At 42.8% G+C, this 22,649-nt stretch overlaps 1 protein-coding gene across 3 annotated transcripts in view; it reads left to right on the top strand.

Moving 5' to 3' along the window:
- psip1a (PC4 and SFRS1 interacting protein 1a) overlaps nt 1-22,038 on the top strand; it is a 62,878-nt gene extending 40,840 nt beyond the window's left edge. Inside the window, exons 13-15 of one of the 3 annotated variants that reach the window (XM_073024690.1) lie at nt 1,073-1,337; nt 11,385-11,511; nt 21,035-22,038. In XM_073024690.1, coding sequence (XP_072880791.1) covers nt 1,073-1,337; nt 11,385-11,511; nt 21,035-21,131 — 489 coding nt within the window. In that variant the 3' untranslated portion in view covers nt 21,132-22,038. Of the gene's footprint in view, nt 1-1,072; nt 1,338-11,384; nt 11,512-16,976; nt 17,107-21,034 lie in introns of those variants that run through there. The other 2 variants (XM_073024699.1, XM_073024708.1) reach the window with 2 other exon arrangements.
- Nucleotides 22,039-22,649: the final 611 nt, after the last annotated feature.

The following is a 22,649-nucleotide window of genomic DNA, read 5'->3' as shown; positions in this document are numbered from 1 at the left end:
CACAGCATCTGCAGTGTATTTTGTGTTTCTTAAAAGACCCCATTGTTTCCGCCTCCACCGCTGCTGCCGGCAGCCCATTCCACACACTTGCCACTCTCTGTGTGTAAAAAAACAAAACACTTACCCAACATCTCCTCTGTACCTACTTCCAAGCACCTTAAAACTATTCCTTCTCATGTTAGCAACTTAGTCCTTTTTCTTCCCTAAATTCGTTCAAGATTTCCTTACCTCGCCATCCTTGACTTTCCTTCTTATTGGAACATACCCGTCCTAGTATTCTGTGCATTTGGTCTGTATCCACCCTCCACATGTTAGATGTGGACTTGCACAGAAAATCTGTTTGTTCCCATTCCCGTTCAGTTCTCCCTAACTCCTGCCCACTGCAATTCCCTACAATTTTCTACAGGTTTAAAAATGCTAATTTGTTTTCTCGCAAAAAGAGATTATGGAAGATGTTCTTTTTTTATGTCAAGTATGCAGTCTTTTATTTGGTATCAGAGAATCTTGAGGTGCTTTGTATCAAGCTGTATTTGGGACAGATCTTTATTTCAGGTTTTTTCATTCTCCATTTACCATTGTTTTTATGGATGAGAATGTTGTTATTTTCTGCATTTCATTTTGAAGATGATAGCATGATCTACTTGATATGGTTTTCCACTTAGAAAAGGGAACAGAGTTTTGATCTGTTGGTTTTGTCATTTGTAATGGTACCAAGTGAGAAATGTGTTGCAAATGGAAAGAATGTGCAGTGATGCAAAGAAGTTATGTTCAGTTAATTTGTTGGTTTTTGACACTTAAAATTGCTTTGCAGCACGGTAGATGGAAGCATTGAAACACTGGCACATGCTCACTATGCAAAATGGTGCAATGGCTGACTGTAAACTTAACACAAACACTTGTTGAAAGTTTAGAGATAGAGCAGGCTGTGGGCTGGTTTTTATAGCAATTACATTGTCATAGAAAATACAACAAAGACACTTTGTTATTCTTGCTATTTCTATATTTATGCTATGTAGTTACTTGACCCTGATATCCTCCAAATAGAAGTCTACATTTTCCACAATTATTTCAGTTTGTTTTCTTTAGCCTCCTTTCATTACAGATGCGGAACTACAAAGCCAGCCAAGACATAATGTTCAAGGCAGATATGATTTACAATAAATTTAAGTCCATGTTCTTGGTTGGTGAAGGTGATTCGGTGATTGCACAAGTGCTGAATAAATCTCTCGCTGACCAGCGGCAGCATGAAGAAGCTGCTAAGGCGCGAGAACAAGAGAAGAAAGTTGATCAATTAGAAACTAACAAGAAATCAGAAAGCACTGAGGAACAAGCAACGGGTAAATTAAATTTTCTTTCTCTTACCTTACGTAGTTTACACTGAATACACTAAGTTAAGGTCACTTGTGTACTTCAGAGTGGTGACCTGTATTTACCATCATAGCAACTGCTTTCTTTCATTATCTGTTCAAAGCAGAATATTTGAACAGCATCTGGTACCTCCAGATCCAGTAGGTGCCAGTTTCCATGGGTGACATCTTAAATGTGTTAATTTGTAAGAGCCTTGTTTTTCCATTACAGGAACCTGATGTTGATTGCATATCTCACCCCCTTATTAACAGTAGAGCCAGTTGACTGGCCTTCAGTGAGGTTATTTCCTTTCAATCTCCCTTGCTTAGGTCACCCAATCATATGTCATACCCTCAGCAGCATTGTTCTCTTGGATATAGGACCTTCCTGCAGAAAAGGTGGACACCATGGAAGGATTGTCTACAGATTCGCTGTGGGTGGAGGTTAGGAACAGCAAGGGGTCAATAACTCTACTGGGTGTTATTTATAAGCCGCCCGATAGTAATGGATATTGAGGAGCAGATAGGGAAACAGATCCTGGAAAGGTGTAATAATAACAGAGTTGTTGTGATGGGAGATCTTAATTTTCCAAATATCAATTGGCATCTCCCTAGAGCAAGGGTTTAGATGGGGTGGAGTTTGTTAGGTGTGTTCAGGAAGGTTTCTTGACACAATATGTAGATAAGCCTACATATTGAGGAGAGGCTGTATTTGATTTGGTATTAGGAAATGAACCTGGTCAGGTGTTAGATCTCTCAGTGGGAGATCATTTTGGAGATAGTGATCATAATTCTGTCTCCTTTACCATAGCATTGGAGAGATATAGGAACAGACAAGTTAGAAAAGCAATTAATTGGAGTAAGGGGAATTATGAGGCTATCAGGCAGGAAATTGGAGGCTTAAATTGGAAACATATGTTCTCAGGGAAAAGTAAGGATGAAATGTAGCAAATATTCAGGGGATATTTGTGTGGAGTTCTGCATAGGTACATTCCAATGACACAGGGAATTTATGGTAGGGTACAGGAACTGTGGTGTACAAAGGCTGTAATAAATTTAGTCAAGAAGAAAAGAAAAGCTTACAAAAGGTTCAGAGAGCTAGGTAATGTTAGAGATCTAAAAGATTATAAGGCTACTAGGAAGGAACTTAAGAAGGAAATTAGGAGAGCCAGAAGGGGCCATGAGAAGGCCTTGGCGGGCAGGGTTAAGGAAAACCCCAAGGCATTCTACAAGTATGTGACGAGCAAGAGGATAAGACGTGAAAGAATAGGACTTGTCAAGTGTGACAGTGGGAAAGTGTGTATGAAACCGGAGGAAATAGCATATTCACTATGGAAAAGGATCTTGGTGATTGTAGTGATGACTTGCAGCAAACTGAAAAGCTTGAGCATGCAAATATTAAGAAAGAGGATATGCTGGAGCTTTTGGAAAGCATCAAGTTGGATAAGTCGCCGGGACCAGATGAGATGTACTCCAGGCTACTGAGGGAGGAGAGGGAGGAAATTGCTGAGTCTCTGGCGATGATCTTTGCATCATCAATGCGGACGGGAGAGGTTTCGGAGGATTGGAGGGTTGCGATTGTTGTTCCTTTATTCAAGAAAGGGAGTAGAGATAGCCCAGGAAATTATAGAGCAGTGAGTCTTACCTTAGTGGTTAGTAAGTTGGTGGAGAAGATCCTGAGAGGCAGGATTTATGAACTTTTGGAGAGGTATGTAGTCAGCATGGCTTTGTCAAGGGCAGGTCGTGCCTTAGGGCCTGATTGAATAATTTTTTTTTGAGGATGTGATTAAACACATTGATGAAGGAAGAGCAGTAGATGTTGTGTATATGGATTTCAGCAAATCATTTGATAAGTTACCCCATGAAAGGCTTGTTGAGAAAGTAAGGAGGCTTGGGATCCAAGGGGACATTGCTTTGTCGATCCAGAACTGGCTTGCCCACAGAAGGCAAAGAGTGGTTGTAGATGGGTCATATTCTGCATGGAGTTCGGTCACCAGTGGGGTGCCTCAGAGATCTGTTCTGGGACCCTTACTCTTCGTGATTTTTATAAATGACCTGGATGAGGAAGTGGAGGGATGGGTTAGTAAGTTTGCTGATGATACAAAGGTTGGGTGTGTTGTAGATAGTGTGGAGGGCTGTCAGAGGTTACAGCGGGACATTGATAGGATGCAAAACTGGGCTGAGAAGTGGCAGATGGAGTTCAACCCAAATAAGTGTGAAGTGGTTCATTTTTGTAGGTCAAATATGATGGCAGAATATAGTATTAATGGTAAGAAGCTTGGCAGTGTGGAGGATCAGAGGGATCTTGGGGTCCGAGTCCATAGGATGCTCAAAGCAGCTGTGCAGGTGGACTCTGTGGTTAAGAAGGCGTATCGTGTATTGGCCTTCATCAGTTGTGGAACTGAATTTAGGAGCCGAGAGATAATGTTGCAGCTATATAGGACCCTGGTCAGACCCCACTCGGAGTACTGTGCTCAGTTCTGGTTGCCTCACTAGAGGAAGGACGTGGAAACCATAGAAAGGGTGCAGAGGAGATTTACAAGGATATTGCCTGGATTGGGAAACATGCCTTATGAGTATAGGTTGAGTGAACTCGGCCTTTTCTCCTTGGAGCGATGGAGGATGAGAGGTGACCTGATAGAGGTGTATAAGATGATGAGAGGCATTGATTGTGTGGATAGTCAGAGGCTTTTTCCCAGGGCTGAAATGGTTGCCAAAAGAGGACACAGGTTTAAAGTGCTGGGGAGTAGATACGGAGGAGATGTCAGGGGTAAGTTTTTTACTCAAAATGGGCTGTGGCAACGGTGGTGGAGGCAGTTAGGATAGGACCTTTAAAGAGGCTTTTGGATAGGTACATGGAGCTTAGTAAAATAGAGGGCTATGGGTAAGAGTAGTAATTTCTAAGGTAGGGACATGTTCGGCACAACTTTGTGGGTTGAAGGGCCTGTATTGTGCTGTAGGTTTTCTATGTTTCTAAAAATCTAATAATTCAGCTTGCATTTGAGCATCAAGGTTTCACAGATTCAAAGTACATATGTCACCAAATATGACCCTGAGATTCATTGTTGCAGGCATACACAGTAAAATCAAAGAAACACAACAGCATCAATGAAAGACCGCACTTAACAGGATGGTCAAACAGCTAATGTGCAGAAGACAAAAACTGTACAGTACTAAATAAATAAGCAATAAATATCGAGAACATTAGATGAAGAGTCCTTGAAAGTGAGTCTATTGTTTGTGGGATCAGTTCAGTGAAGGGGCGAGTGAAGTTATCCCCTTTGGTCTGAGACCCTAATGACTGAGGGGTAATAACTGTTCCTGACCTGGTGGTGTGGGTCCTGAGGTTCCTGTACCACCTTCCAGATGGCAGCAGTGAGAAGAGTGCATAGCCTGGGTGGTGGGGGTCCTTGAAGATGGATGCTGCTTTCTTGCGACAGCACTCCATGTATATGTGCTCAGTGGAGGGGAGGGATTTACCCATGATGGACTGGGTACTTTTTGTAGGATTTTCCATTCAAAGCCATTGGTGTTTCCATGCAAGGCTGTGATGTAGCCAGCCAATATACTCTCCACTACACATCTACAGAAACTGTCAAAAGTTTGAGATGGTATGCTGAATTTTCGCTAACTTTGCAAAAAAGTCTTTATTATTCCTCCATTTTAAGGGATGGAAAGAGGAATTTTGACCTTAAAAGACAATATACCTGGTATCTCCAGGAAATTTTTGGTACATTTGGTATTACGGTTTTTTCATTCTTTCGGCAGAAGGAGACGAAGCTTCCAAAAGGCAATGCTTCACTAAGGAATTGAATTGCAGAATCCTTCAGCTTGATTTGTAATTTAATTGGTGATGAAAGCTCTTTGATATAACCCAGTCAGAGTAGGTGACAATGGAGAGTAATCAGAATTCATTTTTGTACTTGTCCAGCATCCGTGATTTCTACTAGGAGAGATGAATATTGAGTGACGACAGTTTCAAATACAAATAGAACTGTTTTTGTTTTAGTCAGATAATGACCTACAAAAAAGGGAATTCTTGTTTTGCTTTTGTATTTTCATTAAATTATAGAAATATACACAACAATGGACCCTTTTGCCCACCTTCTCCATGTTGACTGTGATGCCTATCTATGCTAATACAATTTGCCTGCATTAGGCCAATATCCCTCTATGCCTCTCCTATTGAAGAACTTGTCCAAATGCCTTTTAAACATCATATTTGTGTATGCTTCCAGCACCATTTCAGGCTTGTCCTAGATACTCACCACATTATTAGTGTATTGCAATGCAGAACAATGCAGCACAGGAAGAGGTTCTTTAGGCCAACACAAAGTACACTACAGATGCTAGGGTCAAAGCAACGCGTACAACACGCTGGAGGAACTCAGTAGGTCGGGCAGCATCCGTTGAAATGAGCAGGAATATCCCCTGCCTGCTTCTCCTCGATCTTTCCTCTTACTGGTTTTTCACCTGGCACCTACCAGCCTTCTCCTTCCCACTCTGTAATACCATGGGCTCTTAACTTGTTAAGCAGCCTCATTTGTGGCACCCTGTCACAGGCCTTCTGAAAATCCAAAAACCTCTTGTCTATCCTGCTTGTTATTTCTTCAAAGAATTCCGCCACATTTGTTGGGCAAGATTTTCCCTTGAGGAAAATGCTGACTTCAGCCTATTTTATGATGTGCCTGCATGTATCCTGAAACTACATCCTTAACAATCATCTCCAACATCTTCCCAACCACAGAGGTCAGACTAACTGGCCTATAATTACCTTTTTTTCTGCCTCCTTCCTTTTTGAAGAGTGGAGTGACATTTGCAATTTTCCAATCCTCCAGAACCATGCCGGAATCCATTGATTCTTGAAAGATCATTACTGATGCCTCCATAATCTCTTCAGCTACTTCTTTCAGAACCTTGGGGGTGTAGATAATCTGGTCCAGGGGATTTATCTACCTTTCAGTTTCCCAAACAACTTCACTCACTTCTGCTCCCTGACACTCTTCAACTTACGGCGTACTGCTAATTATCACCAACAGTGAAGGTTGATGCAAAATACTTATTCACTCTGTCTGCCATTTCCTTGCCTTCCATTACTACCTCTCCAGCAACATTTTCCACTGGTTTAATGTTTACTCTTGGTTCTCTTTTACACTTTACGTATCTGAAGAAACATTTGATGTGCTGTAATATTGGCTAGCTTACTTTGTATTCCATCTTTTCTTTCTTTTTGACTCTTTCAGTTGCTTTCTGTTTTTTTAAAACTTTCCCAATCCTCTAACCTCCCAATATTTTTTTGCTCTTTGGTTTTTATATTGGCTTTGACGTCTCTTTAAGCCATGGTTGTATCATCCTGCCATACTTCTTCCTTAGGAAACAACTATCCTGTGCCTTCCAAATTGCTTCCATAAACATTGCTGTTCTGTCGTCATCCCTGCCAGTGTTCTTTTTCCAGTCAATTTTGGCCAGCTCCTTTCTAATGCCTCTCATTTACTCTACTATAGTACTAGATTATCTGACTTAAAACTTCTCAATCTCAAATTTCAGGGTCAATTCAATCACTTTATGATAACTTTCCTCCAAGGCTGACACTCTCTCATCGATTCCGATTCATTGCACAACACTCAATCCAGAATAGCTGATCCCCTTGTGGGCACAACCACAAGTCACTCTAAAAAGCCATCTTGTAGGCGTTCTACAAATTCCCCCTCTTGAAATCCCACACCAACCTGATTTATTGAAATCCCCCATGACGATTGGATTATTGTCCTTTTTGGCATGGTTTTTCATCACCTGTAGACTACAAATTACAACATCTTTGCTACTATTTGGAGCTCTGTACATAACTCCCATCAGGGTCTTTTTACCATCAGTTTCTGTGCTCTACCCACACCTTCCAATCCTGAGTTTCCTCTTTCTAAGGATTTGAGTTCATTTTTTACCAACAGAGCCACACCTCCCCCTCTGCCTTTTGATACAGTGTGACATTTGCAATTCTCCAGAAGTGTCAGGAAATGTGTGGTTGTGCATTTGGTAGATGGAATAAAGACATAGACTATTTTCTAAATGTGGAGAAAATTAAGAGTTCAGAAGTGAAAAAGAGACTTGAGAGTCCTTGTGCAGGATTTCCTGAAGGTTGCAGGTTGAGTTGGTGGTGAGGAAGGCAAATGAGAACTTGGATATAAAAGCAAGGATGTAAGACTGAGAATTTTCAGGCATTGGTCAGACAGCACAGTATTATAAGCAGTTTTAGGTCCTTCATGTAAGGAAATGAGCTGGCATTAGATAAGAGTCCAGCGGAATGAAAGGGTTAACATATGAGGAGCATTTCATGGCTTTAGGCCTATACTCAAAGGAGTTTAGATGAATGGGGGGTGGGGGGGAAATCGCCCTGAAACTTTCCTGTAGTCAGGGAGTCTATGACTGGAGGGCACAGCCTCAGAATAGAGGGATGTCCATCTGGAATAGATGAGGAATTTGGCCATAGAGTGGTGAATTTTTGCAAATCATTCCCACAGATGGCCGAGAAAGCCAAGTCATTGGATATAGTCTAATGTAGTCTAGTGTAGTTTTTTTTCTGTGTTGTTTTTTACGTAGTTCAGTCTAGTTTTTGTACTGTCATGTAACACCATGGTCCTGAAAAACATTGTCTCATTTTTACTATGTACTGTACCAGCAGTTATGGTTGAAATGACAGTAAAAAGTGACTTGATATATTTAAAGCAGAGGTTGATGGGCTCCTGATTAGTCAGGGTGTCAAAGGTTACAGGGAGAGGCAGGGGAATGGGGTTGAGAAGGATGACAAATCAGGCATAATGGAATGGCAGTGCTATTGTGAGTGAGGAAACAGATTTGATAAGTCTCACGGACAAGGACTCTGGACACGCAGCCTTGGTAGTAAAGGATTTTGTTTACAGAAGGCAAACGTGGGAAAATGGCAACAGGAGCAACACACGTATACAATTTACAGTAGTCGGATTGGCAATAAAACACATGGACAGTTAATAACGAACGTGGGAGAATCGTGTGCGAACAAAGCGTGCGTGCGCGCACACACTGTCAATATGATACCCGCCCCCTTGACTTTATGCAGGCACGGCTCTTCTGCTTAGGGACAATACTCACACTCCCATCCCTATTCAATGCACAACTCACCAACAGCAGGGTGGCACCTCGGAGATAGCAAAAAAGAGAGCGGGTCAAGCACAGGTAGCTTCCTTTATGGTGCAGCAGGGCTGATGAGTCCAGTTCAGGTAATTCATGGGGAAGCCAGTGGCTCGGTGCCAGCCGAGTTAAGCTGATTACAAAGGCCAATTGCCCGAGGCCAAGTACAAGGCTAATTAAAGGAGCCAATGGTTAGGTGTGCATTGATGGGCGAGGAGGGGTCAAACTTTGATTGGCAGGTGGTGTGTCTTTCGACCAGGTAATGGGCACGTGACAGTTACGACCCCTCTAATACAAGTGCAGACTCAATGGGCCAAATGGCTTAATTCTAGTCTTCTGTCTTATGATCTCTAATTCAGGCAATATCCTGGTAAATCTTGTCTGAACCCTCTCAAATCTTTCCTGTAATGGGCTGTCCAGAACTGCATGCAGTACTCCATGTGCAACCTAATCATATTTTATACAGCTGCACTCCCCTAGAGATGAAAACCATCATGCCACACTATGCAGTTACCACTATCTACTTTCTGCCGCTTTCATGGATGTGTGGATCTTTGACTTCTTCAACAGGTTCGACAGCTCAATCTCATCCTCACCGCAGAAATCCACACCAGGCTTACTTCCCTCACAGGAAAATAGCCACTCACAGGAGACCTTGCCCACGCCCAGGATTACGGCTGCACAGGTGGAAGGTCAACTGAGGAAGATCTGTACCAGCAAGGCGGCTGGACCGGATGGAGTTCCCCCACGATTACTGAGGGCCTGTGCGACTGAGCTGGGAGAACCACTATAGCGCATCTTCAACATGAGCCTGGAGCAGAGAAGAGTACCCAGACAGTGGAAAACATCCTGTATTGTCCCGGTACCGAAGAAACCACAACCAAAGGAGTTGAATGACTTCAGACCTGTTGCCTTGACGTCGCACGTGATGAAGACCATGGAGCAGCTGATAATACAGAATCTGAGGCCACAAACCAGGCACGCCCAGGATCCTCTTCAGTTTGCGTATAAGGAGAAGGTGGGAGTGGAGGATGCTATCACGTATTTGCTGCACAAATCACTCTCTCACATAGATGGGGTCAGTTGTGCTGTGAGGATTACATTCCTTGACTTCTCTAGTGCCTTTAACACCATCCAGCCCAAGATCTTAAGGTACAAACTAACGGAGATGGGAGTAGACTCTCACATGGTGGATTGGATAGTGGACTACTTGACAGATAGTATGTGCGGTTGGGAGACTGTAGGGCTGACACGGTGGTCAGCAGCACAGGAGCGCCGCAGGGAACCGTACTGTCTCCGGTCCTGTTCACCCTGTATACTTCAGACTTCCAATATAACTCGGAGTCCTGCCATGTGCAGAAGTTTGTTGATGACACGGCCATAGTGGGGTGTGTCAGGAATGGACAGGAGGAGGAGTATAGGAAACTGATACAGGACTTTGTGATATGGTGCAACTCAAACTACCTGCATCTCAATATCACCAAGACCAAGGAGATGGTGGTGGACTTTAGGAGATCTAGGCCTCATATGGAGCCAGTGATCATTAATGGAGAATGTGTGGAGCAGGTTAAGACCTACAAGTATCTGGGAGTACAGTTAGACGAGAAGCTAGACTGGACTGCCAACACAGATGCCTTGTGCAGGAAGGCACAGAGTCGACTGTACTTCCTTAGAAGGTTGGCGTCATTCAATGTCTGTAGTGAGATGCTGAAGATGTTCTATAGGTCAGTTGTGGAGAGCGCCCTCTTCTTTGTGGTGGCGTGTTGGGGAGGAAGCATTAAGAAGAGGGACGCCTCACGTCTTAATAAGCTGGTAAGGAAGGCGGGCTCTGTCGTGGGCAAAGTACTGGAGAGTTTAACATCGGTAGCTGAGCGAAGGGTGCTGAGTAGGCTACGGTCAATTATGGATAACTCTGAACATCCTCTACATAGCACCATCCAGAGACAGAGAAGCAGTTTCAGCGACAGGTTGCTATCGATGCAATGCTCCTCAGACAGGATGAAGAGGTCAATACTCCCCAATGCCATTAGGCTTTACAATTCTACCGCCAGGACTTAAGAACTTTTTAAAAGCTATTATTAATGCTTTTTGAGATAGTGATTTAGATGCATATCATATTTTTTTACTGAGTTAAGTATTGTATGTAATTAGTTTTGCTACAACAAGTGTATGGGACATTGGAAAAAAGTTGAATTTCCCCATGGGGATGAATAAAGTATCTATCTGTCTATCTATTTATCTTGACGCCAATGTGCCTCTGAATGTCAGTGGTGTTAGGGATCCTGTCATTAACTGTATTTTTCCCTTTGCACCTTGCCCTGGTTTGGGGCAAGTCCTATTTGTTATTTTTCTCCCTATAGCTCTAACTGATCTATATCATGTTATATCTTCTGGCAATTTTCATCAGAGTCCACAAAAGTTTTATGACATGTACAAACTTACTGATCAGTCTGCACTTCTGTCCAAGTTATTTACTTATATCAAGTCAAGTCACTTTTATTATCATTTCAACTATGTACAGTACATAGTAAAAACGAGAACGTTTTTCAGGACCATGGGGTTACATGACACAGTACAAAAACTAGACTGACCTACGTAAAAAAAACAACACAGAAAAGAAAACAACTATACTACACTAGACTACAGACTTACCCAGGACTGCATAAAGTGCGCAAAACAGTGCAGGCATTACAATAAATTATAAACAGGACAATAGGACAGTAAGTTGGTGTCAGACCAGGCTCTGGGTATTGAGGAGTCTGATAGCTTGGGGAAACAAAAATTCCAGATTTCTGCAGTATGAAATTTAGTAGGGCTTAATGTTTATCCTTTTTATTTGATGCTGGTTAATGAGGCTGTTTTCTTTCCTCACAGATGCGAACACAATGAATGGAGAAGTTGCATCACAGGATGCAGAGAAAGGCCACTCCCTGAGAAAAGTGGATAACAAAGCTGGGGATGAGAAGAATAAAACAGACCCTGTGCAGCCCCTTCCAAACAGGTGCATGTTTTTAAGTAAATTATGGAGCTCAAGTGGAAGTTCATAAAGATCCCTGGTTATTTTCATTTTTTTTGTAGGTAGCTTCCAGGGATGGCAAGCCTGCCACGTCAAAGCTGGCACGTACAAAACTTCTGTTGGCATGCAGCATGCAATGCTGCCCTTTGATTCTTTAAACCCCACCCATAATAAAATATACAGGATGATTACCTTTACCTCCAAATTAAGCAGTGAATGACTTCTTTTACAATAGACAATAGGTGCAGAAGTAGACCATTCAGCCCTTCGAGCCTGCACCGCCATTTTGAGATCATGGCTGATCAATTCCTATCAATATCCGGTTCCTGCCTTGTCCCCATATCCCTTGATTCCCCTATCCATAAGATACCTATCTAGCTCCTTCTTGAAAGCATCCAGAGAATTGGCCTCCACTACCTTCCGAGGCAGTGCATTCCAGACCCCCACAACTCTCTGGGAGAAGAAGTTTTTCCTTAACTCTGTCCTAAATGACCTACCCCTTATTCTCAAACCATGCCCTCTGGTACTGGACTCTCCCAACATCTGGAACATATTTCCTACCTCTATCTTGTCCAATCTCTTAATAATCATATGTTTCAATCAGATCCCCTCTCAATCTCCTTAATTCCAGCGTGTACAAGCCCAGTCTCTCTAACCTCTCTGCGTAAGACAGTCCAGACATCCCAGGAATTAACCTCGTGAATCTACGCTGCACTTCCTCTACAGCCAGGATGTCCTTCCTTAACCCTGGAGACCAAAACTGTACACCATACTCCAGGTGTGGTCTCACCAGGGCTCTGTACAAATGCAAGAGGATTTCCTTGCTCTTGTACTCAATTCCCTTTGTAATAAAGGCCAACATTCCATTAGCCTTCTTCACTGCCTGCTGCACTTGCTCATTCACCTTCAGTGACTGATGAACAAGGACTCCGAGATCTCTTTGTATTTCTCCCTTACCCAACTCTACACCACTCAGATAATAATCTGCCTTCCTGTTCTTATTCCCAAAGTGGATAACCTCACACTTATTCACATTAAACGCCATCTGCCAAGTATCTGCCCACTCACCCAGCCTATCCAAGTCACCCTGAATTCTCCTAACATCCTCATCACATATCACACTGCCACCCAGCTTAGTATCATCAGCAAATTTGCTGATGTTATTTTCTATGCCTTCATCCAAATCGTTAATCTATGCCTTCATCCAAATCGTTAACGTAAATGGTAAACAGCTGTGGTCCCAATACCGAGCCCTGTGGCACCCCACTAGTCACCACCTGCCATTCCGAGAAACACCCATTCACCGCTACCCTTTGCTTTCTGTCTGCCAACCAGTTTTCTATCCATGTCAATGCCTTCCCCCTGATGCCCTGAGCTTTGATTTTACCCACCAATCTTCTATGTGGGACCTTATCAAATGCCTTCTGAAAATCGAGGTACACTACATCCACTGGATCTCCCCCGTCTAACTTCCTGGTTACATCCTCGAAAAACTCCAACAGATTAGTCAAGCATGATTTACCCTTGGTAAATCCATGCTGGCTCGGCCCAATCCTATCACTGCTATCTAGATATGCCACTATTTCATCCTTAATAATGGACTCTAGCATCTTTCCCACCACTGATGTCAGGCTGACAGGTCGATAGTTCTCTGTTTTCTCCCTCCCTCCTTTCTTAAAAAGTGGGATAACATTAGCCATTCTCCAATCCTCATCCTGAATCTGATCCTGAATCTAAGGAACATTGGAAAATGATTACCAATGCATCTGCAATTTCCAGGGCCACCTCCTTTAGTACCCTAGGATGCAGACCATCTGGACCTGGGGATTTGTCAGCCTTCAGTCCCATCAGTCTTCTCATCACCGTTTCCGTCCAAATGTCAATCTGTTTCATTTCCTCTGTTACCCTATGTCCTTGGCCCATCCGTACATCTGGGAGATTGCTTGTGTCTTCCTTAGTGAAAACAGATCTAAAGTACTCATTAAATTCTTCTGCCATTTCTCTGTTTCCCATAACAATTTTACCCAATTCATTCTTCAAGGGCCCAACATTGTTCTTAACTATCTTCTTTCTCTTCACATACCTAAAAAAGCTTTTGCTATCTTCCTTTATATTCCTGGCTAGCTTGCGTTTGTACCTCATTTTTTCTCCCCGTATTGCCTTTTTAGTTAAGTTCTGTTGTTCCTTAAACACTTCCCAATCATCTGTCCTCCCACTCACCTTAGCTCTGTCATATTTCCTTTTTTTTAAAAATGCTATGCAATCTCTGACTTCCTTTGTCAACCACTGTGGCCCCTTTCCCTCCTTTGAATCCTTCCTTCTCTGGGGGATGAACTGATTTTGCACCTTGTGCATTATTCCCAAGAATACCTGCCATTGCTGTTCCACTGTCTTTTCTGCTAGGCTATCTGTCCAGTCAACTTTGGCCAGCTCCTCCCTCATGGCTCCATAGTTTCCCCTGTTCATCTGCAACACTGACACCTCCGAGCTGCCCTTATCCTTCTCAAATTGCAGATAAAAGCTTATCATATTGTGATCACTACCTCCTAATGGCTCCTTTACTGCGAGATCGCTTATCAAATCCTGTTCATTACATAACACTAAATCCAGAATAGTCTTGTCCCTGGTCGGCTCTCGTACAAGCTGTTCCAAGAATGCATCCCGTAGGCACTGTACAAACTCCCTATCCTGTGGTCCAGCACCAACCTGATTCTCCCAGTTCACCTGCATGTTGAAATCCCCCATAACTACTGCGACATTACCTTTGCCACATGCCAATGTTAACTCCCTATTCAACTTGCACCCAATATCCATGCTACTGTTTGGTGGCCTGTAGACAACACCCATTTGGGTCCTTTTGCCCTTACTGTTCCTCAGTTCTATCCACACAGACTCTATTTCTCCTGACCCTATGTCCCCCCTTGCAAAGGACTGAATCTCATTCCTCACCAACAGGGCCACCCCACCCCCTCTGCCCACATTTCTGTCCCTACGATAGCACGTATACCCTTGTACATTCATTTCCCAGGTCTGATCTCCCTGCAGCCATGTCTCTGTTATCCCAACAACATCATAGTTACCCATTCGCACCTGGGCTTCAAGCTCATCCGCCTTATTTCTGACACTTCGTGCATTCAGATATAGAATTTTTAGCCCATTTCTCCTCTCTCTGTTTGAATCACTGCCTATTGTGTTTAACCCAGCTCCCCGAACTCCCATTGGGCTTTACGCCCCAAATACCGAGATGTTTTCACAGGATATGTCTCAGTGCTCGCTAGGTGCCAGCTAGACAATTGTTAAAACATCTGATGTTGGATAATACATTTTGAAGTTCTCACAGGCCTGGTGTACAGATCAATATTTGGATAGTGAATGGTAATGGGTGGGCCAGTTGGAACTGGATTCGCTCTGCTTACAGTTTTTCTTCTGTTTTTGGGTGAACACTCGATATTCATCAATAACAGTGATAAATACTGTAGGCACTTTAGTACCTCCATGAATATTTGCTTTTTGGCAATTAAGATATATTAATAAAACTGTTACCCAAGTTTATCCATGAGATATTTTAAAATTGTTTAACTTTTTTGGCATGTTCTGAATGCCAGATACACCAGCAAAGAAACAAAAATGATTAAGTGATGAGGGAAGCAGCAGAGATTGCCCTTTTTGATGGGTTTTCAGAAAAAATAAAAAATGGATTCAGCATATTAAGAATTTGCCAGTGAGCAGAAACAGTAAAAGATAGAATATTGCGGATGGGGACAAAGAAAGCAGAACAGCTAACAAGCTATATCAGCTCATGTAAATTTCATTCAATTTATCTTGATAGGAGTTCTAGGCTAGGCTAGTCATTGTTGCTCGATTTTGTAGGGGTGATGAAATATACCTAGAACTGGTTAAATTTGTAACATTACCTGAGCACGTTACAGGAATTGAAATGTATAAGAACTATCTGGTTGACAAGTTGACCTTTCGATGACAAATGGTGGTGCAGTGTGATTTGTAAAGAGGCAGGTTCTATTAATCTGTTTGCAAAGTATGTCGGGCATCCAACGATCCTGAATTGGAAATTTCAAAATTCATGAATTATGCAGACGGTGTAACATTAGACAGGCTGAATTTGGAAATGTTGAAGTTTTACTGGGTTGGATAATTATTGAAATGCAATTGATTGATTCACAGAGCAGCTAAATTTGGAGGCAAGAATATGTTGACTAAGAGCTAAATTACAACATATTGAAGGAGCTTAGTTAGTGACTGGACCAAAGAGAAAAACCCAGAGAATAAGGTTCTAGATCTTTGGAATTCCATTCCTGAATCTTTTAACTGTCTGAAAAATCTTTCAATGGCAATATTAATAGTATTCACCACTTCTGTCTTAGATTGTGAAAGTCTCGGCTAATTAATAACTAATGCCTGTCATGATCTTGCTGAAATAATTTAATGTAGTCAATTCTGCTACTGATATTTCCTCCCAGGTAGCTAAGCCCTAACTCTCTTCTTAGTGATTTTTTGACTTTCACTGGTAAGCTTTCATCTTAGTTGTAGATTGTTTTATTGCTAATACCAGCTGTAATCTCATCAAAGCCTATTAACAGTAACTTGTACTGATGTAGCATCTTATAAATTTAATAAACTGATGCTAACTCAAAGGATGAGAAGATAAATGACTAAAATCTTGCTCAAGTTGGTAGTTTTCACTAACATTTTGATAGAGGTGTGAAGGCTTGAGGAAGTTTTAAATAGCAATTCAAATTTATCACTCTGGATTTCCTCATTTTTACACAGCAGCACATTACAGAAATTACTCTATGCCCCGAGAAGTGGGAATGATGTGAATAACACTAGCTGGCATACCTTGTGTCTTTTCTCTCAGAAGGGGCTTCACTTCCCTTAAAATCATTGTCCTTGTGCTGCCTTTATGGCAGTTATTTAGTTTATAATATTTTCGCTTAGTAATTTGTTAGCATTTTTTTAGTCAAAGTTGGGATTGTTTAAATCAATTGATTTGTCTGTAATACATCGCGGCTGCGATGACGTCACATCCGGGTTCGCCGCGTCTTGTGGGAAATTACCGGTTTGAGATTCACGCAAGGGTGGGGGTCACTCACATGTGCCACCATAACGCCGGCTAGGGTTTCTCTATGCACCAAAGACACAGTGAAAGCAACGCTGTAAGTCATTAGATAATCGGTATTTTGAGTTAAAATGTTAACGCCGATTCTGTTAAAAGTAACGACGGTCGGTAAGGTTTACCTTTTCGTCAGTTAAAGAGTCGGGATAGTTTGTATTGAAGTGTATCTAAAGCAGCCAATGGAGCAGCTAGATTCTGACTGTATGCTGCACTTTAATGTAGTTATTGTAGTTTTACCTTTGCAAGTATTCACAATGTAAATGTGATATTTAGAAGGAAACGAACACTGTACCAATCTTGTATTGTTTTTCAACAGTTTTCACCATACGTTAATGTGAAGAGTGAACAGTAAATGGTTAATCTTACTGCGGCCTCGTTTGCATTGATTCTGGTTTATCTTGACGTTTACCTCGGCGTTACGTCACACCCGAGCGGGAACGTTACAGTGAAAAAGTGTTGCTTTCACTGTGTCTTTGGTGCATAGAGAAACCCTAGCCGGCGTTATGGTGGCACATGTGAGTGACCCACAGCCACCCAAGCAAGAGCTAAAGCAGAAGCCGCCAAGGTGCGAGCGCGCTTTGCCAAAGAAGAATTAGAAGTAAAGATGAAAGCGGTTGCCAGAGAAGCCGAAAACCAGAAGGAAAAGGCTGCCAGAGAAGCCGAAAACCAGAAGGAAGCGGCTGCCAGAGAAGCCGAAAACCAGAAGGAAGCGGCTGCCAGAGAAGCCGAAAACGAATTGGAAAGGAAAAGGGTAGAGGCACAGTTAGAAGCGCTGAAGCTAGAACGAGAAGCAGCAGCTGCCGAGGTGGAAGCAGAGTTAATAGAAGATGCCGAAGAAATGTATGATCCGGTTGACGGAAAATCTACTTCAGAAAAGATCAGATTGGAACGCACAAGTGACTATGTCCAATCTCAAATAGAATGGAAGACTCTTTCTTCCTCTCCTTACTTATTCGATAACGTCCCACTTCATGAGGAGTCTTGGAGAGGCCCGACGGCATCACGTCCATCCGAGGAAGATAATTTACTCTCGCAACTCCGCGATGAATCCAGGAATGCAAGGGCTCACGACAAGTACTTCTCGACACCGAACTTACCGGATTTGGGGAGAAGAGAGGCAAAGACCGAGTCCAGACCAGCAAATTCCATAACAGATGTACGCCCTCAGTCGCGTACCCGCGGACGTGTTCCCTCAGCCCGCATGCCACTTGCAGACGAATCCGTAGCACGGTATTTCGCACGACGGGATCTCGTCACTTCAGGACTATACCAGTTCGACGATAAACCTGAAAATTACCGTGCATGGCACTCCACATTCACCAACGCTATCGACGGAGTCCAGCTCAGAGCAACCCAGGAGTTGGATCTTATGGCAAAATGGCTGGGAAAAGAATCATGCGAACAGGTGAGACGCATGCGTTCAATGTACATCAACAAACCCGAGCTAGCATTGAAGAAAGCATGGGAGAGACTTCAGGAGGGCTACGGAGCCCCCGAAATTATTGAGGCGGCGCTATGCCAACGTTTGGGAAATTTTCCTAAGGTGTCAGCCAAGGACCACACCAAGCTAAGAGAATTCGGAGATTTACTCATGGAGATTCAAGGCGCCAAAGAAGATGGCTACTCAGCTGGTCTAGTATACCTAGACACTCCAACCGGGATTAGACAACTCGTGGACAAACTTCCGTTTGGGCTGCAGGACAGGTGGTTGTCCGTTGCCTCAGATTACAAGGAAGAACATGAAGGTCGATTTCCTCCCTTTGAGTATTTCACCAGGTTTGTGTGCAAGGAGGCGAAGAAGCGAAACGATCCTAGCCTCATAGGTCCAGGAAGCAGTACAATTTACACCAAGCCAGATAAATCCACTTCGAATAATTCCAACATTACTAAACCAGTCTCAGCGCTTAAGACTGAAGTCCTTACAACTAACAACGACCCTAGCAAGAATTGCCCATTGCATAACAAACCCCACCCCCTCAAAAGATGCAGAACGTTTAGGGAAAAACCCCTTGAAGAGAGGAAGGCCCTCCTCGAGGAGAAAGGAATATGTTTTAGATGCTGTTCCTCGACCTCTCACTGGGCGAGAGAGTGTACGATCGCTGTGAAGTGCCCGGAATGTAATAGCACTAATCACGACGGGGCCATGCATCCTGGCCCGTTACCGCAAACCGACAATGCTCCTTCACCCCCACAACAGGATGGCGGGGAGGGAGAAGCTCACTCCAGGACAACTGTTGTCAGCTCGAGCTGTACGGAAGTTTGCGGTCAAGCTCAGGCAAGCCGTTCTTGTTCAAAGATCTGTCTCACTAAGGTGTACCCTAAGGGAGCCAAAGACAAGGCCATCAAAGCCTACGTAATTCTGGATGATCAGAGCAACCGCTCGCTAGTCAGTCCAGAGTTCTTTAACTTGTTCAACATTGAGAGTGAGCAGTTCCCATACTACCTTAGAACTTGCTCAGGCAACATGAAAACTTACGGAAGGAGGGCTGAAGGCTTCCAGATCGAGTCCCTGGATGGTAAAGTCCTCATCTGTCTCCCTCCACTCGTAGAGTGCGAGAAAATCTTGAATAACCGCACTGAGATCCCGACGCCAAGTGCGGTGCTACACCAACCACATCTCCACCACATCGCCAAACACATCCCAGAGCTGGATCCAGAAGCAGAAATACTCCTGCTATTAGGGAGGGATGTTCTCCGGGTACACAAGGTTAGGCAGCAGGTCAATGGACCACACGACGCCCCCTTTGCCCAACGCCTGGATCTGGGCTGGGTGGTGATAGGAGAGGTGTGCCCTGGCAACGAACACAAATCAACGGTTAACACACTCAAGACCGATGTGCTAGAGAGTAGCCGCCATATGATTCTTCAACCCCGCACAAGTTCCATGTGCGTCCAGGAAGCACCACAAGGCTTTAACAAGCGCAAAGTAACTGACGAGACGCTGGGTCAGTCAGTCTTTGCTCAAAAGGAGCATGATAATAAACTTGCTCCATCGGCTCAAGACGCCATCATCTTAAAAACAGAGGACACCAAGGTCTTCAGAGACAAAGCAAATAGTGGGGTCGCCCCACTACCTTTCAGAGAACCATGCCAGTGCTTGCCAAACAACAAAGAGCAGGCAGTCAAGCGGTTCACGTCCTTGCAAAAAACCACGAAAAGGAAACCTGAGATGCAGCAAAGCATCCGATTGACCCACGAGGTACTGGGCACACTAATGGCAGAGGTCACAGCCATTATGAATGCACGACCACTCCTACCCGTGTCTTCTGACCCGGAAAACCCCTTCATACTCTCGCCATCAATGCTCCTTACGCAGAAGGCAGGAGCTGCCCCTCCACCAGGGGACTTCTCTGATAAGGACCTGTACACAAAGCAATGGAGAAGGAACCTTCAAGTTGGAGATTTAGTCCTGCTCAGGGACAAGCAAATCGCCCGCAACTGCTGGCCAATGGCCAGAATCACTGCCACATTCCCTAGTAGGGATGGACATGTCAGGAAAGTCGAGTTGAAAACTACCGACCAAGGCGATGGGAAAATTTACCAAAGGCCCGTTACAGAAGTCATTCTACTTCTACCTAATGACTGATTTAGAGACTGAAGTTTGTATTATGTTCATTGTGACCTTACGAAGGTCAAGCGGGGAGTGTGCTGCCTTTATGGCAGTTATTTAGTTTATAATATTTTCGCTTAGTAATTTGTTAGCATTTTTTTAGTCAAAGTTAGGATTGTTTAAATCAATTGATTTGTCTGTAATACATCGCGGCTGCGATGACGTCACATCCGGGTTCGCCGCGTCTTGTGGGAAATTACCGGTTTGAGATTCACGCAAGGGTGGGGGTCACTCACATGTGCCACCATAACGCCGGCTAGGGTTTCTCTATGCACCAAAGACACAGTGAAAGCAACGCTGTAAGTCATTAGATAATCGGTATTTTGAGTTAAAATGTTAACGCCGATTCTGTTAAAAGTAACGACGGTCGGTAAGGTTTACCTTTTCGTCAGTTAAAGAGTCGGGATAGTTTGTATTGAAGTGTATCTAAAGCAGCCAATGGAGCAGCTAGATTCTGACTGTATGCTGCACTTTAATGTAGTTATTGTAGTTTTACCTTTGCAAGTATTCACAATGTAAATGTGATATTTAGAAGGAAACGAACACTGTACCAATCTTGTATTGTTTTTCAACAGTTTTCACCATACGTTAATGTGAAGAGTGAACAGTAAATGGTTAATCTTACTGCGGCCTCGTTTGCATTGATTCTGGTTTATCTCGACGTTTACCTCGGCGTTACGTCACACCCGAGCGAGAACGTTACAGTCCTCAAGCTGACTTTTAAAGGAGAATGAAATGAGAATGTAATCTTTTTTTCATTTCAGTGAGCAGCATCCATCTGATGTTTTGCATTTGGCAAAACAACCATCAGCTGATACTGAGACTGGTCAAGTGGAGATGGAACCAACTGCTGAAAGCTGAACAGTTTTAATCAGTCTTTTGTCACCAAAGTTAAAACACAACTCTTCATTTGAAGTTTGGAGGTGGGTGGGAATGGAAGCTGTTTTTTGTATTTTGTAATTGTTCTAATATGTAGGCAATTTGCTATTTAACACTGGATATCCTCTTTAGAATAAGAAAAAAAAATCCCAGGAAAAGAGTATAGCAGCAAATAAGCACATAATAATATCACCACATGAAACTGCCAAAGCCTAGGTGTAAATTTGTTTCTCTTCTACTTCACCCACATTCTGAAATGTTTTGTATAATTTGTAAGGTGATGGATTTGGATGTGTATAGTAATTCAGTGGTGTTTCAATGCTGTTTTGTATTAAGGCCAAATCTTACCTGCTACCAAATATTCAACTAGGTTTTGCTGCTATATGTTGAAATTGCAGTAGTGTCAGAAATATTTCTTAATCATTTTAATATTTTACTTTGCTCTGGAAAAATAGCTAAATATTCATACTAGCTTAGTAATTTTTTTTATAATGGCCTGTAATGTTTGTGAAGATATTCTTCGGTTTGAATTGATTTTGTTTTTATACTTTGTGATACTGAAAGCTTCTACAGGTAAAGCTGCAGAGATGCTTTTAATGTGTTGTATTTGGCTTTGTTCAAATGGGGAGGGATTGGGCTTTAGATTTTGCTGTAAACTTGCATCAAAATGTTTGCTTTGTTAATGATCAATATTTTTGTTTAAGGAAAAAACTATAGTTATTAGGATAGTGAGTGTGGATATATTCTTAATGCTGGAATTGCAGATAGTAAAGAAACATTGATTTTTTTATTTTGTAAACTTGATTGAGTAACTGTAGCTAAGTATTTTGCACTAAAGGTGCACAAGATTATTTGGTGTCAATAAAATAATTTGCAGTACATTCTCAAACTTGCTCTAATGAAATGTTTTCTTGCTGGATAAGTAGCATTGGACAATAAAGGATTGCATTGTTTATGAAGCAGTATGAAGGCCAGTTATATTCTGCAAGTAGCATTCAATCCAGGTAAGTGTTAGATGTTGCATTTTGAGAAGTCACATCACGTAGGACTTGTACAGTGAATGGTGGCATCCTGGGGAGTGTTGTTGAGTAGAGGGACCTTGGGAGTACTGTAGTTCACTGAAAGTGGCATCATAGGTGGACAGGGTCTGTCAAGGCATTCGATAGAAGAGCTGTGACGTTATGCTGCAATCACAAAGAAGAGAATATCTGCAGATGCTCGAAATCCAAGCAACACATGAAATGCTAATGGAACTCGGCAGGCCAGGCAGCATGTATGGAAAAGAGTAAACAGTTGATGGAAAGGTCTTGGTCCAAAATGTCAACTGTATTCTTTTCCATAGATGCTCCCAGGCCTGCTGAGTTCCTCCAGCATTTTGTGTGTGTTACTTGGAGTATTATATGCAGTTTTGTATACAGTAACCTCTGTTACAGAAAAGATTCTATGTTGGGAAGAGTGAAAAGAATTGCAGCAATGCTTACAGGAATCAAGACTCTAGGT

This window comes from Hemitrygon akajei, chromosome 2 (assembly GCF_048418815.1).
Source record: "Hemitrygon akajei chromosome 2, sHemAka1.3, whole genome shotgun sequence".
Taxonomy (NCBI): domain Eukaryota; kingdom Metazoa; phylum Chordata; class Chondrichthyes; order Myliobatiformes; family Dasyatidae; genus Hemitrygon; species Hemitrygon akajei.
Note: the sequence above shows the minus strand (reverse complement) of the source record. Positions and strands in the feature narration are given on the sequence as shown.